The sequence below is a fragment of the Cervus canadensis genome, chromosome 10 (assembly GCF_019320065.1).
Source record: "Cervus canadensis isolate Bull #8, Minnesota chromosome 10, ASM1932006v1, whole genome shotgun sequence".
NCBI lineage: Eukaryota > Metazoa > Chordata > Mammalia > Artiodactyla > Cervidae > Cervus > Cervus canadensis.
Genome location: NC_057395.1, coordinates 56,098,792 through 56,118,884, shown reverse-complemented (window position 1 = coordinate 56,118,884; position 20,093 = coordinate 56,098,792). Strand labels below are relative to the sequence as shown.

The 20,093-nt window shown below is 41.5% G+C and overlaps 1 protein-coding gene across 2 annotated transcripts in view; it reads left to right on the top strand.

Annotated features, from left to right (window-relative positions):
- The window catches only part of ZNF831 (zinc finger protein 831), an 87,535-nt gene that overhangs the window by 57,688 nt on the left and 9,754 nt on the right, over window positions 1-20,093 (top strand). The window contains exon 5 of one of the 2 annotated variants that reach the window (XM_043480187.1): window positions 5,674-5,852. The exons of the other annotated variant lie outside the window; for it this stretch is intronic. Coding sequence (XP_043336122.1) covers window positions 5,674-5,696 — 23 coding nt within the window. The 3' untranslated portion in view covers window positions 5,697-5,852. Of the gene's footprint in view, window positions 1-5,673; window positions 5,853-20,093 lie in introns of those variants that run through there. 2 annotated transcript variants of the gene reach the window in all.

Here is a 20,093-nt window from a genome sequence, read left to right as displayed (position 1 = left end):
GGTTGAAAATTGTGGTCACCTTTAATCTTCTTCTTCAGATTACCTTCAGGCTCAGAGCCCATTACCTTCAAAATTCATATGGCGCTTTTAAAGGGAACAACCCCTTTAAAGAAAAAAAAATTCTTGATGAATGCAAATTGACATTAAATGCAGTTTTTAAAAAAAATGATCAGGGTTTTTAAATATGATTATAATCAGTGGGAATAGTGGAGCAGAGTCAAATCATTACTGATCTCATTCATGGGGGTGGCATGGAAGGACTGCTGTGAATTCATCAGAAAAAGAATTTTTCTCTAAAGCCTGACCAACTGGGGATGCGCCCTGGGACCCCTGCCTGAGACGCTAAGATGCTGCACACATATTAACCCTTGCAGAACCTCTCCCTGGAGATGCATCTATAGTTACAAAAGGCAAGAAACCTCCGTGTCGGAGTGAGAGCTGCCATTTGGAGGAATGAAGGCAAAAAGCAGCATCTGGCCTGTTTCAGAGTCAGGCCGATGAGGTTGCGCTCTGTAAGCTCATTCCAAGGGTATTTATCAAGCAGCTAATATGTGCTCTTCACTATCAGCTGTTTAGGTGCTGGAATAACGGGGACCATTGATGCAGGTCAGGTCACCTCCCTCCTGGAGCCGATGTTCTAGGTAGGGGGAGATGGGCTATAGACCACAAATTAATGACTAAGATAACAACACAGACCTGAGTTTTATCCCAGGTCCTGAGCATGGTGCGTGTGGTACCCACTCATCTAACTCAAGCACTCCAATAGGCAGTGCCGGGTTCCTCGCACTGCGCAGACGAGGATACGGCAGCACAGAGGGAAGGCATCTGTGTGTGGAGATGCGTAAATCCTTCCAGCTCCTGGCTGACTCAGTAACCGCCCCAGACGGCTGGCTTTGTGCCTCACAGGTTCGCCATGGTGGCCAGTGGTCTCCTCCCCATGTCTGCCTTTTTGCTGCTCTGGGTACAAGGCTGGGGGGAGTTTGAGTAGCAAGGGTGCAGGTGGCTTTGCCAGAATCCAGGGGAACTCTGCTGCATCTGTTAAAGAACCTACAACTCCATAAACAGGCTTCCCTGGTGGCTCAGATGGGAAAGAATCTGCTTGCCAGGGCCAGAGATGCGAGTTCGATCCCTGAGTCGGGAAGATTCCCTCTAGAAGGAAATGGCAACCCACTCCAGTATTCTTGACTGGAGAATTCCATGGACAGAGGAGCCTGGCGGGCTACAGTCCAGGGGGGCCACAACGAGTGGATCATTACTGAACACACCCATATACAACTCCATAAACACAGGGACTGTGGTTGGATGACAGTTTTATTTATCAAACCTAAAGCCTACCTGTGCTTTATCCCAAACACATGGCAGGAATTGGGGACAGACTTTGAAGAATTCTCTCGAGGCCTTTCCAATTTTCCCGATGAAACTGACAACTGCCTTCATCATGTGTCCATTGTTGAAAAATTAATCCTTGTATGCGTGTGTGTGTGTGTGTGTAAGACAACCCCCACCCCCTCCAGACCTTCTGAAAACGAATAAAAGAGAAAACAACCCAACAGAGCCTCTCCTTCACACAGAATCCCTCCCTCCCCATTGTGGACTTTGGGTTCCTCCCTGAGAAGAAAGGTCAGCCAGGGGTCAGGGGGGTCTCAGGGTCCTTTGGGGATTAACAACACACAAAGGTGTGTTCCTCGATTTGAAACACAGTCTCACCTCAGTCCACATAATGCCTTTTTACAAAAGCTCCCTTCCTCAGCTCTTTCTGTCCTTGTAGAATTGTTCTGTTGGTTCTTTTCCTTGTTGATGTGAAGATGGGCTTCTTCCACAGCAGTCAATACCTGCTAAGGGAAACCCTAGTGTGTCTGGGAACTGACAGCTCACAGGGCCAAACTCAGATGGCACCATGCTTGCTCTGCTGGGCTGACTTGAAATTCTTTCTTCCTTCCAGTTTTATTGAGATACAACTGACACATAGCACTGTATCAGTTTAAGGTACGCAGCATCAGGAGTTGACTTACACATTATGAAAAGATCACAATAAGTTTAGCAAACATCCATCCTCTCACAGAGATACAAAATTTAAGAAATCAAAAAATATTCTTTCCTTGTGAAGAGAACTCTTCGTATATAACAGAGAGCAGTGTTCATTATATTTATCACGTTGTACATTACATCCGTAGTATTTTATAACTGGAAGGTTGTACCTTCTGACCATCTTCATCTAACTCCCCCTCCTTCCATCCTCTGCCTCTGGTTACCACAAAACTGATCCCTTTTCCTATGAGTTTATTTTTGAAGTATAATTGATGTCCAACACTATGTTAGTTCCCATTATACAACATAGTGATTCAATATTTCTATGCATTTCAAAACGATCATGATAAGTCTAGTTACCATCTGTCCCCATACAAAGATTTCACATAATTATTAACTGTGTTCCCCACACTGTACATCTCCTATCATGACTCATTTAGTTTGTAGCTGGAAGTTGGTACCTCGTTATCTCCCTCACCTATTTCTTTGTTCCCCCCATCCCTGTCCTCTGTATCTATGATTCTGTTTCTGTTTGGTGATGTTTGTTCATGGTTTTCTTTAGATTCCACATGTAGGTGATATCATGTAGTATTTGTTTTTGTGTGACTTAATTCACTAAGCACAATACCCTCTAGGTCCATCCATGTTGTTGCAGATGGCAAGATTTCACTCTTTTTATGGCTGAGTAATATTCCACTGCATGAATATACCACATCTTAATATCCATTCATCCATCTGTGACGGGCATTTTATCCATTCATCTATTGTTGCTTCCATATCTTGGCTAGTGTATGACTTGAAGTTCTTAACCATTTTAAATAAGGGCCCACATTTTCATGCTCAGTGAGCTCTGCAAATTGCATAGTTTGGGCAGACAGCACAATACCCTGGATACTGTTAGAGAAAGTGGTTTGAAATGGAAGAATTGAAAAAATACATATATTTTTTTTTACTTCAAGACCTATCAAGGAGGGAAAAATGCTTTCCTGACACATCTCAGAGGAAAAGCTGCATCGCTGATCCAAGATCTGAAGAATAAGGAGAGAAGTGTGGACTTCCAGAAGGTTCTTAGGTGCCTCTTGTGTCTGACAGCATCTCCAACTTTTCTTGTATTCGATGTCCTCGACAATTAGGAGCACTCTTGCTCCGTGTTGTGGAGGGTGTCCCTCTACTGGGGTTTGTCTCATGGTTTTATCACGGTTAGACTGGGTGGGGGGTGGGTTTGGCGAGCCAGACTCCGGTGGTGAATTGACCTTCTTGTCATCTTATCAGGGGTATACCATCATATGATTCACTGTTACTGATGTTGACCTTGATCACCTGGCTGAGGTCTCTTGGGTTCTCCCTTGTCAAGTTATGCCACACCTGCTCCCACCATTGGACTTTTCACCCACAGGAATTCCGCTTCTCTCTCCCAGTTATATCCAGGATCACCTCTGCATCCCTGTTCCACCACTGGTTGCAAGCTCTGCCCTAAAGACTCCCCATTCACCCCATCCTGTCCCTGTGATGCATCATGTAATTATTATTTCTAGAACAAAGATAACCTGGAGCCATGACCAAAGACCAAGTACTATCATCTCTACTCAAACCAAAACATCATTGGAAAAGTAAATTACTTTTATTTTCATTGAAAATATTTGATAGGAAGTGCATGAGAATGTTCACTGAGAAAATAGACCCAGAACCTATCATCAGAGGAGTGATGTTAACTATAAAAAAAAAAAGGGAAGAACCATTGGGTACATTTCCACACTGAAACCTATTTCGAATTTTATCCTTCACCCTGTACTCTTGCATCCATTCTCATCTCCCCTCCGTGAATTTATGAGCACAGGTGGGCACAGCCTCCTTCCCCTCGGAGGACTTTTGTCATGAGGGAACACACACTCGATTGTCTGCCATCGAGGGCAAGGCAGTGGGGGAGGGTGATTTCAGTAGAAAATGGGTTGCCTTGGGGCCTCATCTAGGGAGAGAAATATTTCTGCACAGCCAGTCCCCAGTCAGATCCCCTTCCCCACACCCTGTAGGGGTGGGCACAGAGTTAGCAGATGCAAATATAAGGCACCCAGTTAAAGCTGAATTTCAGTTGAACTATGTATATATTGTTGTTGTTCTTTTTTAGTTGCTAAGTCATGTCCAACTCTTTTGCAACCCCATGGACTGTAGCCTGCCAGGCTCCTCTGTCCATGGGATTTCCCAGGCAAGACTACTGGAGTGGGTTACCATTTTTCCTCCAGGGGATCTTCCTGACCCAAGGATCAAACCCACATCTCCTGCATTGGGAGATGGATTCTTTACCACTGTGCCACCAGGGAAGTCCCTAAATACACACACACACAAACACACACACACATATATTCACATCCGTATGTCTGTATTATATATATTAGCATAAGTATGCCCACAAGCATGGCAATAGGATACACTTATGTTACAAATGATCCATTGTTGACCTGACGTTCACGTTTAACTCGGCATCCCGTTTCATCTTTCCCCGAGGTCCTCAGGCCACCGTTTCCGGCCTCCACCATCCTGCAGGACTGGGGCTCCATGTACTTGAAAACACACCTGATCGTTCTTTCACATCTAATTCCACTTCTGCAACTTGATCGGTGTGATGGTGCCCTGTCCTCCATGCCCGGGCTGAGGGGGCACAGGGCACCACCTTTACTTGCAGACGGGTTGGCTTCTGGGCTGTCTGTTGTTCAGACTCCTAACCTGTTACCTCTGAAGAGGCTGGTTCAGGATCAGCTGGTCAGATCACCTGTTCTGGGTCACCTGGGCACATGGATCTCCCCACTTTCCCTGCAATTGGTCCTTTTTGCTGTCTCTCTCTTTCTCTCCTTCCCTTTGTGTTTCTGTCCATCTTTGCCTTCTGGCTCCTTCCCCTGGATAAGGCTTTGCCTCCTGTGGCCCGAAGCTACTCAGCAAGTCACCTGGACCCCAAATGAGGTCAGTGGCAGGGGCAGGCATCCTCCAGGCTGTGTTACTCCACCAGTGATGACAGGCCACCTTCACTTTCTTTCTTTTCCAAGCCAAGCCCTGGAAGGAAAGGGGTTAATTTTCTTTTCAAGAAATTCGTGCGGGAGGTGGCATCAAATCTGTCAGTTCTGGCTAAGAAAATACACTCTGAAGTTGTAATCAGGGGCGAGCCTCGACCTTCTAGACACGGTACATCTCTACACTTAAACCTAAGTTTTATCGTCTCCCTCATGCTATTTCATCTCCTCCTGCCCTCCCTACCTCTTGTATTTATTAGAGGCTGGGTATGGATTTCTTTCCCTGAGAGAACTTTCATAATAATGAAGTATACTTGGCAGACACTCACAGTGAATATACAGGGTTGGAGGATATTCTGCAAGGAAAATGGTCAGGCTTGTTTTCCTCTGTGGGAGAGAAATATTTGAGATCAGATAGACTAATAATTTCTCAAGATAGAAATTTTGAAGGTTGCTTTTGCCTAGAGAAGTTGAAAACTTCTTGAAGGGGTAGAAAGTTTCTGAGATGTGAGCATCTTTATGATTTCTCTCCCTGGCAGTCTGCCATCATCCTGTCTCTCTGGGTACCAGCATCCTCTGGGGTTCAGTCCACTTCACGTCTTTCTTCTGCTCTCCTCACACTGACATTTTTTTCTTTTTTTAGATTTTCACGAGGGGTCTGACTGAGAAAGCCAAGAGAACCACTCTTCATGCTTCTAGCCCTCATTTTTTTATGGATATTCATGCAATTTTCTCATTGTTTTTCTGTCAGCATTCACAGAAACCATGTAAACTGCTTTATTTCAAAACCATTATGTTGGTTCACTCCATGATAATTTAAGCCATGTATTCTTTTTTTCTGATTTGAATTTAATAATAGCATATTTTAAACAGAAGTCAAGATTTCCTGAATAAATTTTCGATGACAACTGCTGACGTTTCTGGGTTGCCCCCCCTTCTTTTATCTCCTTTTATTGGACCTTAGTTCTACATATGAGATGAGTTGTCCTTTCTCCGGGCATTTTAAACAGATCCTGGGACATTTAGGAGGAGAAAATTTTGGAGGGGGATGGTCGTCTTATCAACCCAGCTGCCTTTGATTCAAGAAAATAACCAAGGAGACTTCCCTGGAGGACCAGTGTTTAAGACTTCGGCTTCCAATGCAGGGGGTGAGGGTTCGATCCCTGACCTGGGAGCGAAGATCCCACATCCCTCTGAGCCAAAAAAACAAAGCATAATACAGAAGTAATATTGTAACTAATGCAATAGACTTAGAAAAGAAAGAAAGAAAATAACCAGGAGGGTCAGCTATGTGGTCAAGTGCACAGGTGTCCCAACCCCAAACCTGCCAGGGACCACCCCCAGGAAGGATTCCAGGGACTGCTGGAAGACAGGAGTTTGTAAAGACTGTCTTCTCTCCCTGTAGCAAGATTTGCCTATTTTAAATTCTGTTTTTTTCCCCAGCCCCTTCGCCTTTGTATATAGTGCAGAATCTTATATCTGCTCCAAGTCTCGTCTCCCACTCCATTCCTTACCTCTTCCCCAGGTGGAGTTTTCTGGATTCCTGACATTATTTATACTCCTTTCCAGGCAACAGTTAGAAGCATCTCCCACTTTCTGTCAGATCTGAATCTCCCTTCCTATAGTGCTCTTGACTTGCGAAACAGACTCCCTTTGTGGGTGATAGAGGAGAAATCTTCAAGGAATGATGTAAAGATTTCTTACATGCTTGAAAACCTTGACTTTCTCCATGGTTCTAATATGTCAATTGCTGGTCTTAAAAATCTAGAAATCAAATTTCTTAATGAATTTGGTAGCATGAACATTTATATGTTTATTTCTATGGAGGGATATTCTTTCCTTTTTATTTTCTCTTTCTCCTTCATGTTGCTTTGGGAGTCCTATCTGTACTTCCAAGAATGCTCTCAGTTGTGTAACTGAGGTTTTACATTTCCAGGGCATTTTAACCAGACTGATTAAATGTAGAGGAAGATAAAGGCTGTGACTCCAAGACTGAGAGAGTTTCTGAAGTTTAAAAAAAAAATCCTGTAATTTAAGTTTCCCATTATAAAAGGCAGAATTTCTAAAGCTGGTGGGAGGACAAAAGACTGACTTCCTAGGATTCTGAAAGAATTGGGTCCATCTCTTCCTGTTAGTACTCTTTCCCCTTTGTTACACGCGCTTCCGAGCTCCACGTAACCTTGAGGTTGGAGCCTCTTCATCACAGGGCAGAGTCAACCCTTGATATTTTATTTCCTGCTTCTGCTGAAAGAACTCATGACTGTCCCCCTTTATTTTCCTCCAGCATCCATAGAAACCACATTGAGGCTTTTGCTCAAAACACACTCCTTGAGTCTCTTTGCTACAGAATTGCAGTCGCAGGAGGACTCTTTTCTTTTGAGGTGGAAATCTTGAGAAAAGTTGAAGCCAAGTTGAAAGTCTTTCCATTATGGGCAATGTCCGCCCAGTCGAGTTTCTTTCATTATTAAGAAAACCACACTTAGGAAATCGTGTTGAAAGCATACATTCTTGAGTAAATTTTGGTCTGAAAAGTTTTCAAAGAGTCTTTTGAGGTGCTTTTATTCCTTTCTTTTTCTCCCAGTCCCCTTGCTCCTCTATAATAGAGTTTAAGAAATGTTGTTGAATTCTGGGTACGGGATTTCACATTAATGAAATATTTAACACTGGCTCCTCCACTAATGTTGTTTAGAAGAAATATCTGAGTGAGAGAAAGTTTTCAGCTTTCTAAATACTTGCCTTTCCTCAGGAAAAGGTAAAGGCAGGTGTTCTGGAGAAAGACAAAAAATGCCCGAGTAGCACACGCAATGTAGTATCTAAACATGTTACAAAAACAGAAAAATGTTCTCTCATTCTGTTTTCTGGTTTTCTTGTCTTATTGATTTTACTGCATTTTAGGTTTGAGGGAAGACAGAGATTCTCCCTGGATATTATCTTTTCACAGAGGCTAAACTTACAATGTTTTCTTTCCTAAAGTGATTGGAAAACCAAAATGGATTGAGGCCAATGCCAATATTTTCTTTCTTGCTTTTGTTTCTAGTTGGAAATTAGTCCATTTTTTTCTCCTTTATCAGGATTAATGAAGGAGAAAAGGAAAGCTCTTTCTTCTCAGCTATTATCATTGAAATGGATCAATTTCTTCTTTTTAAGAATGCAAATCTTGAGGACAAATTGAACTTCTCAAATATCTCAATTATATTTCAAGAAATGGACTGTCTTTTGCAGGCTCATTTTATAGGCTTATAAAGAAACATTGGGAATCATAATTCAAAGAGGATATACTCTTGGTTTCAATCTGGGCGTTATAGATTCCAAATAGTATTTTCAGTAATTTTATTTTTTTTTTTCCTCCTTCACCTCATGCCCACAGTGGCTCTCTATATTTTAGGTACATGCTTATGGTCTGGGAACAAACTTGCAACTTCAGGGTTGATTTTAAACACAGCTTACCACTCAACATCTTTCAGGGGAAAAAAAAAATCTCTGAGAGGGAAATCTTAAATTGATTGCCTTTCATCAAAGAAGAGAAGTAAGTACCGCTAAGAGTAGTTTCTGAAGGAAAACATATGATTGCTTAGAAAATTGCATTAGGAGAGAGAAATACTCTGGCATGGAGTGGGATTTTAGTAAATGTATTTTTCTGTCCCTCTGGTGGGTCCTTCAACTATATTCTCTCTGAAGAACCCAGTTTAGGTTTCATACTATTTCTTTCCAGAACAGAGGGAACCTACCTCAACAAAATAGGGGCCACACATGACAAGCCCACAGCTAACATCACACTCAATGGTGAAAAGCTGAAAGCATTTCCTCTAAGATCAGAAACAAAACAAGGATGTCCATTCTCACAACTTTCATTCAACATAGTTTTGGAAGTCCTAGCCACAGTAATCAGAGAAGGAAAAAAGGAATCCAGTTTGGAAAAGAAGTAAAACTGTCAATGTCTGCAGATGACATGACACCATACATAGAAAATCCTGAGGATGCTACCAAAAAACTACTCAAGCTCATCAATGAGTTTGGTCAAGTTTCAAGATACAAAATTAATACATAGAAACCTATGTATTGCAATTCCATAAACTAAGAATGAAAGATCAGAAAGAGGAATTAAGGAAACAATCCCATTTACCATCTCATCAGAAAGAATAAAACACTTGGAAATAAACCTACCAACGGAGGCAAAAGACCTGCACTCTGAAAACTATGACAGTGATGAAAGAAACCAAAGCAGACACTGTGTTCTTGGATCAGAAGAATCAATATTGTTGAAATGACTATACCACCCAAGGCAATCTACAGATGCAGTGCAATCCTTGGATGGTTCTGTAAGGTGACATTTTCATGATTCCTCAGGCTGGTCATTTCCTCTCAAGCCTAATTAGGTGTCCTTGTGCCATGATTCATAACCCATCTCCTTTGTGGCATTTGCCACAATACCAATCTTTATGTAATTATGTCTTAATTTTCTTCTCTTCAGCTACAGGTACACTACATCAGTGAGGCAGAATCGAGAGGCTTAAATCATTGACAATAAACCCATATTTAATTCCAGGGTGAAGGAGCCACTTCTATGCTTTATTTCTCACTGGAATCTCTTCTTTTGAATTTTCTGTCCATACCTAAGCTTTTAAGTGACTGAAATATTTTAACTGATTTTTTTTTTCATTAACATAGTTTAGGAAAAATTCCTCTGAGGCAAACATTATCAAAGCAGCTGTCTTTCATTGAAAAAAAAAAAAAAGAAAGGTAAAGAGAACTTCTCTGACAGGTACTTCCTGAAATAAAAGGTTTACTGAATCCTATTGAAAAGGTGGAATAGCTCAATATTATATGAGGATGGTGATGTAATTCTCTGAAATTAAGTACATTTGAATTGTTTTTATCTTTTCACCCTTTCAACTTCTGTTAGTCATGAGTGAACTGGGACTGGTGGAGCTGGGGGTGGGGGGGTTGGTTTACTTCATGTCACTTGTGACCTGCTCCCTTTGTCACAAATCACCTCCAAATGTTTCCCTGAGAGAAACAAAATGGCAGCCTGAACTCCAGGGTTCCCTCACCCACCAACTCCCTCTCCGCCTCTGACTAGAGCTAATGGCTCCGTACCATTATTTTTCCTGTCAGATTTAATGGGGAGATATTCTTTTCCTAAAGCCATTAGTTAAGTAATATTGCTTACGGAATCGCTGAAACAAGGATAACACCTCCTTCTAAGGGTGTAAATCTTAAGAAATGATGAGGCAATTGCCTAAACACATCAATTATATTCCAAAAGGCTGAACTTCTTTTTTTCCCGTTACAATTTTCATTTAGAGTTAAGAAAGTTTGAAAGTAATGATCTCTAAAGTAGGTTCTTTTGATTCGATTTTGGCACTAAATAATTCAAATAATATTAGCTGGGTTTTTTTGTTCTTCATTTCATTTTCCTTCTTCCCCACAATTTGTCCTCTCTTTATTTTAAGGCATTCTCTTTTTGTCTGAGGATGATTTAAAGTTTCAACTTACCAAAAGATTTTAAGCATACTTTCCCACTAAATATGTTTTTTTGGAGAAAATGGTAAGTGAAGTGTTCTCAAACTGATTGCTTTTCATCAGAGAAAGAGAAGAGAAATTTAAACCATAGAGAAAAGTGGTTTCTGGAAAAAAAAAAAAGAGATTGGAAAATGATTACTTGGAAGCAGCAAAATTTCATACAAAAAAAAAATAAGTATAGAACAGAAGTACTTCAGATTTGGTTAAAAGATGGAAAAATATATTTTTCTTTTCCTTTTGTGTGTCTCTCAACCTTTCCTCTGCCTGAAAAAACTGACCTATTGTCATGAGAGTATGACAGTCTCCCTTGTTCTGATAGAAATGATTTGCCCTGCACACTCTGGAGCTTTTCCTCATGACTTTCAGTCTGAGTTTTAAAGCCAATGTCATTATTGGCCTCTAATTTTTCTTCCAGACTAACAAAACCATACCATACTAGTTACAACAAAGAAAGCAACACTGACATATGCAAGGAAAATTTGACAATCCCCAGCCTCGTTGCCCCTGCAGGCTGCCAGAGTTGGGTTGATGCACCATCACGCATTTCTCTACATACATAAAAATATGGTCAGACACTTTATTTTGTTGTTTACACAAAATAAGAGATCACACCATATTCAGTCATCTACAACTCTTTTCTTCTTAATATATCTTATATGTAACTCTAGGCATATATTACAGATTGATGGATAGATCATTTTAATAATGGCACAAAAATCCCACAGTATAGCTGTACCATAATTTATTTATTCAACTCTTCCTCTATTGATGGATGTTCCTGTTGATTGCTATTGGTTTTCCTATCACAGCTATTGCTGCAGTAAATATTCTTGCTCAATTTCCCACAGAGCAGTTGCTGGATCAAGGCACGTTTTATAATTATAAATTTCATTTTATAAGACACTACTAAATTACTTTTCAAAAACAGGATTACTCTCCCATAAATATCTTTTTGACAGTATTTTTGAAAAGAAACTTTGCTTCTGCAAAAGAGCAGAGGCTGAGTGGAGACTAAAGCCTTGCCTTCATCCTTGGTGCCTCTGAACCTCTTTCCTGACAAAGGGTCACTTATTGGCCTCTCTTGGTAGCATTCAGGCCACAGATAGGTTGGTTAGCATGGTGATGTGGTTTGAAAATTAATTTATCAGTGTTTAAAAGGGAACCATGGAGCTCAGATTTCTGGTTTCTCATGAAAAACCAATAGCTCCAGCAAACTGGACATTTGGTCCTGGCTGGTCTCGGTGAGTGGGGTTGAGGGGCAGCCTGGCCCTTGAGGCTGGGCCAGTCCTTCCTCTTCATCCACAACCCTTGTTTCTGTTACTGATCTGGCCCTGTAGCTTTTGAGTTTATGATTTTTGGTTTCAACCAGGGTTTCCCAGTGGTGACCCTGTTGGCCTTTGGGGTTGTGTCCATCCAGAATGAGATGGGGGTCTACCCTGTGTACCCCACGTTGGAGAAAGTAAGTCCCCAGACATCACCTCTGGCTGAAAACCACTGTCTTTGATCCACTAGAAGCATTTTCTTCAGTAGTTGTTGAGACAAACTTTTCCAAGAGTGTTCCTGAGTGGCTTTCATTACTTGTCTTTATCCTGAAGGCATCTGTCTTGCTTCCTGAAGGAACACTGTTGAACTCTGTACACGACCAAGCTTTAATGTCATGAAAAGATTTCAAACCAACCCTGTTCGCAGAGCTGGAAGAAAATATCTGAATGGAGAATGTGATCAAAATGCTTTGCTTTCATCTCAGGAACAGAGGTGTAGACATGGCCATGATTACAGGTGGTTTCTCAAGTAAAGACTCTTCCTAATTACACACACATAAAGGGGCCAATTTCCAAACACTGGTTGAAGAGGCTTGAATACGTCCCCAGAATAAAGGGAGACTGTGCCTTTTTTCCTGGTTTTCTGTAGCAGTTTCTTTTTGTGATTCAGGGCCTCGGGCCAGCAACCTTCTCCCCTTCTATTCTCACAAGAGTCCTCAGCATGTTCCGGAGCATCAGAAAGAATTTGGAAGGCAGAGGAGGGGTCTCTCCTGGGCTCTTCTCCCACTTTGCCTTCGCTCTCCTCCTCTGACAGGAGCTAATGACTTTCCTACATCTTTTCTCATTAGAATTAATAGAGAAGTATTCATTCTTTCCCTAAAGCTATTATTAATAGTTAAGTTGCCAAGCTCTGGAATTGCTGAAACAGAGTAATTTCTCCTTCCTTCCAAGGTGTAAATCTCAAGGAAAGATGAGAAGCCATCGTGAGTGTATCAATTAGGTCCTGGGGAAGGGAAGGGACCTTCCTAGACAATTGCATTTAGCAACAGGAAACTTTTAAAATAACGCTATGGAGGGTGGATGGGCTGTGTTCAGTCTCAGCATTTAAAGTCTCAGGTGGCCATTTCTTTGATCATCTCTTTTCCTGACATGATTTCATCATTCTATTTTCACTCTCCGTTATAAAGTCACTCTCTTGTTGTCTGGACAGGATCCAACTGTTAACTTCAAGCAAGATTTTAAACAGCAATTTCCACTAAACACAGTTTAGGTAAAGAATTTCTGTGCTGGAAGATTTCTTGTTCTGATTGCCTTTCATCAGAGGAATAGAAAAGAGATGAGAGCCACGAGGAAAGCGTTTCTGAATAAAAGATTTCTTTGTGATTAGTTAGAGGCCAACTTTCCAAAGATTTCATTAGGATAGCACAAAAATGTCCAAGGCTGCTCTGGATAAATACCTTTTCCTGGTTTTGTCTCTCCAGTCCCTGTCCATCTACGGAACTAGAGTTGGGCAGTACTTGCTCCCTATCGCCCACGGCCCACCCACTTCTGATCATTTTCTGATTGGAATGAATGTCCCCAGCTTCTGCCTGTGAATAAAGCTTCTTCCTTCCATCATTTTCGGCTGTACTTTTTTCTTCTCTGGAGTTCCTTACAAACAGAAATTGTAATAGAATTGCAGAAACGAATGGATTTACTTGCAAAAACTTTTAGTCCAATTTGGTGTGCCAACCAGCCTTAAAAATATTGGTTCAATAACTACTCGAATGAATGATTCAGACTCGGTAGAGAGAAAACCAGCCCCAAACAGGTGGTGTGGGTTAACAGTTTTATAGTGTGCATGGTTTTACTCCTGTTCATGGATACAGGTGGGGTCAGGAACCCCTTGTACCATCTTATTGCACCCTCTGCTTTTTCCTTCTAGCATTTGCTACATCTACTTGGTGATTTTTTTTAACTGAAATTTTATGTTTTAAAATATTTCTTTCACATTCTTTTCCACTATGGTTTGTTACAGGATATTGGATATAGTTCTCTGTGCAGTACAGCAGGACCTTATTGTTATCCATCCTGTCTATAATAGTTTGCAGCTGCTAATCACAAACTCCCAATCCAACCATCCTCCAAGTCCCCTCCCCCTTGGCAACCACAAGTCCGATCTCTGTCTGTGACTCGGTTTCTGTTTTGTAGACAAATTCATTTGTGTCATAGTTTAGATTCTGCATATATGTGATATCATGTGGTGTTTTTCTTTCTCTTTCTGACTTACTTCATTTAGTATGATAATCTCTAGGTCCATCAGTGTTGCTGCATATGACTTCATTTTGTTCTTTCTTATGGCTGAGTAGTATTCCATTGTACATATATACCACATCATCTTTATCCATTCATCTTTTGATGGACATTTGGGTTTCTTCCATGTCTTAGCTATTATAAACAGCTCTGCAATGAACATTAGGGTGTATGTATCCTTTTGAACGATGGTTTTCTCTGGATATATGCCCAGGAGTGGGAATTGCTGGATCATATGGTAGCTCTACTTTTAGTTTTTTAAGGAACCTCCACAATGTTCTTCTGAGTGGCTGCACCAATTTATATTTCAACTGACAAGTGCAGGCGGGTTCCCTTTCCTCCACATCTTTTCTAGTGTTTGTTATTTGTAGATCATTTTTTGGTGTCATGATTTGCTGGCTGAATTTCTCCTCCATTAGATTGTCATTTCCATAAAGATGTCTGCCTCGATCACTGAATAAATTGCCTGTGTTCAGCACAGTTCCTGGCAGAGTGTTGACTGTGGTCAATAATAAATATTTAGGCACAATCATATGGACTCATAAATAGGCTCAAGAAATAGGGACTCAAGGACTTCCCTAGTGGTACAGTGGATAAGAATCCGCCTGCCAATGCAGGGGACATGGGTTTGATCCCTGGTCTGGAAAGATTCCACATACCACAGAGCAACTAAGCCTGTGAACCAAGTACTGAGCCTTGGTGCTTACAGTCGTGCTCTGAAACAAGAGAAGCCACCCCAACCAGACAAGTCACTTCAACAAAGAGTAGCCCTTGCTCACTGCAACTAAAGAAAGCCCAAGTGCAGCAATGAAGACCCAGTGTAGCCAAAAATAAATATTTTTTCAAGTTTAAAAAGCAACAACAACAAAACAAAACAAAAATATGGACTAAAAAAATGGGCTCAACTAGTATTTGGAATATGAGCAAATAACTGCCCACATAGTGACTCCATTTAGAGCTCTGCCCGACTTTCCTGAAGTAATTGCAAATTTTAATTGCTAGCACTTTGTACATCTTTCAGTGGCAGGGATGCTTATAAACAATTTCATCTCAGATAAATTAGTAATCTGGCGATTACTCCTGGGATCTTGTTGACACTTACAGTTTACTTAACGAGGCCCACATGGAAGACTCCTTTTTATTCCTTCCTTATAATTCATCATCTTTGAACTCTAAATTCATGGAGGTTTGGGGTGGTTTGGGGTAACTGATGAGAAGGCATTGAATTACTTACATTTCCAGATAATGATATTTGAGTAATATGTCTATTAGCATTTTAATATGGCCTCGCTATGACATAGCTGGCAGGAGGCTTGGCATTAAGGGTGTCACCAGTTAAGCTGTAAGTTTCATGGTATCATTTCTTCAGTCCATTTTCCTTCTAATTATTTACAGTTTCCTATTGCTGTTTCACGGAGAAGGCAATGGCACCCCACTCCAGTACTCTTGCCTGGAAAGTCCCATGGACGGAGGAGCCTGGTAGGCTGCAGTCCATGGGGTCGCTAAGAGTCAGACACAACTGAGCGACTTCACTTTCACTTTTCACTTTCATGCCCCGGAGAAGGAAACGGCAACCCACTCCAGTGTTCTTGCCTGGAGAATCCCAGGAATGGGGGAGCCTGGTGGGCTGCCGTCTATGGGGTCGCACATGGTCGGACACGACTAAAGCGACTTAGCAGCATTGCTGTTTCAAGATGGCACTAAGCAGTCTCTTCCTCTCTCCACATGGTCTGGCAGTTATTTCTCAGGGAAATTATTAAACATGCAGCCGTTAATCAGGATGGGAGGAACAGAACGGCATGCAGAGCTGTGATGAGAGATGAGTTCTCTAAGAATAAGATGCTGATGATTGCATAAGAGTGGTTGAATCTGCAAAGATTGCCCATAGGACATAGAAATCCACAATTTCTGAAGATGTATGAAGTGATTCATAGAGTGATGCCAGAACATAAACAGGACCCCATTCTGTGCTTTAACATTGGACCTGAAAAGTTTTTGAAAAGGGCCATCCATCTAAAAGCAAGGGTGCTGTCCTTTCCCAAGAATCTCAATTCATTTAACACACTTTAGTGACATTATTTGGGCATTTTTCACAATGATTAAAGATAACTCTCTTTTCTCTGTAGGCTGTAGGTCACAAGCAAATTAAATCAATGGATTTTCTCCCCTTGCTTTCTCCGATGAGTCAGAAGTTATTGGTCAAAGGCGCACATGGCCTTTTCGTTAAGCTTAAAAACCCAAACAACCTGCTGAGAAGACGCTTGACCAATCTGATTATTTTCTCTATACTAATTGGTTTTTACTCTTCATTGAATTGAATGAATTGCCTGGTGATTTTGTCACTGTGGGGACACGGCTTAATTCACTTAGAGTGAAGCGCGTGGGCCTGGTAGATTCTGGGACTCTAGAAACGTCTTTCATCATTATTGTCTTTGGGTGGTTTTTCATAGATGAGAGTGAAAATGATCTCAAATCTATGTTCTCCATTTCTCTCCCCACTGCCCTGGCCATGCCATCCCCCCAGTCTCCTAGATGACCCTGGGAACCTTGTAACTGGTTTTCCCACCACACTGCCCTCTCCCCTAATTCAGTCTCTGTTTAGTAACTATGTGCATCTTTAGAGGATATAGATTTCTTGATGGAAACACTGGTTCCTTCACAATGAATGATGAATGAAATCTAACCCCTTCCCAGGGCTTCTTGCATCTTACAAGACCTGAGCCCCCTGCTCTCCACTGTGGTTCCAGCAAAGCCTCCTTCCACTAGGTCCATCCTCCGAGCTCCATCCCACTGCAGGGCCCTGGCCTCTGTTTCTCCTTTGTCTGGAATGGCCTTTGAGGGCTGGTTCTTCCTGATCCTGAAGGTCTCATTTCAGATGTCACCTTATCAGAGATACCTTCCTCTACTAGGCAAGCCAGTTAACTGTCCCACCCCCCAGTTACTCTCTGTAATCTTCCCCTTGGATACTGTTACTCTCTGTAATATTCTGTTTATTATCACTCTCAGTATCATTCTCCCTTCCCGTTTACTGCATCTCTGTCATAGCCTTCTCTGTATTGGTCCTCCTTGGAGTACCCACCCCTCATTTCTTTCCTTCTTGACCCCCATATCACAACCTCAATTATCCTACATACCTCTGTTTCTCTTCCTTGTTGGAGCAAAGTCTCATAAGAACCAGGGCATCTTGGTCTTGTTCTCTGATTCCTTAGGGTTGAACATGGTGCCTGGTTCCTTGGAGGGGCCCAAAACATGTTTGTTGAGTGGATGAGTGAAATACCAAAATCCTGGTGCTATGTCTTTAGATGATTGTGGTATATTGTGGTACTCAAGTAAAGATTGTATTAAAGGGAAAATCACAACTTCCTTTGCCAAATCATTGCGACTTGCATAGATGTTTAAGCTGATTTGCTCAAGATTAGTGCACTCAGGTCATCTAGTGACCTGTCCCAGAGGTATAAAAAGTGGGTCTGTTCCTTTGGGTTCAAGATGGAGGAGAGAGCATGTTCACTTTCTTCCACTTTCCTCTAAAAACCCAGAAGTTAGTGAGGAATGTGTTTGGAATGTCCAGGCCTATGGGGACTAGGTAACCAGAGAAGAAATAGTGCCATGGTTGTGGGGATTAGAATGCAGAGGCTGAATGGTCACTGAGTAGCAGACCCACGTGAACTTCATCATGATTTAACAGTAGTCAAGCCCTGGAAATTAAGAAATTCATGGTACCAGGTGGGACTGAAAACAGGAGTGTTGGTTGACTACTCCCCACCCCTCCGAAACGTCCACCCCACCACTGATTCTCAGATCCTGATCACATCCTTCACTCTCACCCCCAAATAATGCTTGTGGCTTAGTCTCTGGAGACCCTACAAAATGCTGGGGAGCAAGGGGACTAGGTTGAAAACAGAGGGTTTAACCAAAGGTTGGCACTGGATGCTGAGCCCCTCCCTGCCCAATCCCAATTCGGACTGCAGAATGCTGACACCTGCCTTACACTTTCCAGTCAGGACATTGGCGAACTCCTTCTGCAGAAGTCGACTAGCCTGTGTGGAGACCCAAAGTGGGTGACTTCAGGGATTTCCACATCAACAAGGCGACAAGATAACCCTGCAGGGAGGTCCACAATGGACACTTTACATTTGTAGAGTTTCTAACCAGCTTTTCAGTACCTATTTCTAAAACATGGGTAGATAGATTGCTGGATATCTCAGGGAAGCCTTTAAATATGAAAGAGAGATAAAAGCAAACAGAAGCAAAGGAACCTGGAAGATAGAGAGACAGTGTAGGGACAGGCAGGTTTCAGCAATGACAACAATGGCAACATCTTGCCTGAGACAGACGAGAAGATGCTGGAGCCATGAAGTAGTAACAGGATGCTATAAAGAAGGAATAATAATAATAATTAATAATAATGTTAATTATTATTAGTTATTGGAATAATTAAAAATATGATACAGACATATTAGTCCTTCCTTTAAGGAAGACTGGTGCTGAAGCTGAAGCTCCAATACTTTGGCCACTTGATGCGAAGAACCAACTCATTGGAAAAGACTCTGATGCTGGGAAAGATTGAGGGCAAGAGGAGAAGGTGGCGACAGAGGATGAGATGGTTGGATGGTGTCACTGACTCGATGGACATGAGTTTGAGCAAACTCTGGGAGATAGTGAAGGACAGGGAGGCCTGGCATGCTGTAGTCCGTGGGATTACGAAGAGTCAGACATGACTCAGCAACTGAACAACAACAGACACAGACACTTCTAAGTTGGAACAGCAAGTTGAAGGAATTCCCCCAAAAGAAAAGAAAAAGAAATAGAAAATAGGAGAGAAAAGAAAAATAGAGGGTTAACTCAAGAGGTCTAATAACCTAGTAAGAGCAGTTCTAGCTAAAAAAGAAAAAACATAAGGAAAAAATATATCAAAGAAATAATATTTTTTTGTAAAACATAAAGACATGGTTCAGATTGAAAGGACCCCTTTAAAGCATACAGACAATGAATGAACATAGACGCAGGACCACAGTGACACTGTCATAAAAAGGAGCTTAGCAATCTGTAGACTCAATGCAATCCCTTGATTGATGCTTGATGCTACCAGGGGTATTCTTCACAGATTCTAGGACAAGTAATTTCACAATTTGTATGGAAATACAAAAAACCTCCAATAGCCAAAGCAATCTTGAGAAAGAATGGAACCGGAGGAATCAACCTGCCTGACTTCAGGCTCTACTACAAAGCCACAGTCATCAAGACAGTATGGTACTGGCACAAAGACAGAAATATAGATCAATGGAACAGAATAGAAAGCCCAGAGATAAATCCACATACCTTGGACACCTTATCTTGACAAAGGAGGCAAGGATATACAATGGCAAAAAAGACAACCTCTTTAACAAGTGGTGCTGGGAAAACTGGTCAACCACTTGTAAAAGAATGAAACTAGAACACTTTCTAACACCATACACAAAAATAAACTCAAAATGGATTAAAGATCTAAATGTAAGACCAGAAACTATAAAACTCCTAGAGGAGAACATAGGCAAAACACTCTCCAACATAAATCACAGCAAGATCCTCTATGACCCACCTCCCAGAATATGGAAATAAAAGCAAAACTAAACAAATGGGACCTAATGAACTTAAAAGGCTTTTGCCACAATAAAGGAAACTATAGCAAGGTGAAAAGACAGCCCTCAGGTTGGGAGAAAATAATAGCAAATGAAGAAACAGACAAAGGAGTAATCTCAAAAATATACAAGCAACTCCTTCAGCTCAATTCCAGAAAAATAAATGACCCAATCAAAAAATGGGCCAAAGAACTAAACAGACATTTCTCCAAAGAGGACATACAGATGGCTAACAAACACATGAAAAGATGCTCAATATCACTCATTATCAGAGAAATGCAAATCAAAACCACAATGAGGTACCATTATTACACGCCAGTCAGGATGGCTGCTATCCAAAAGTCTACAAGCAATAAATGCTGGAGAGG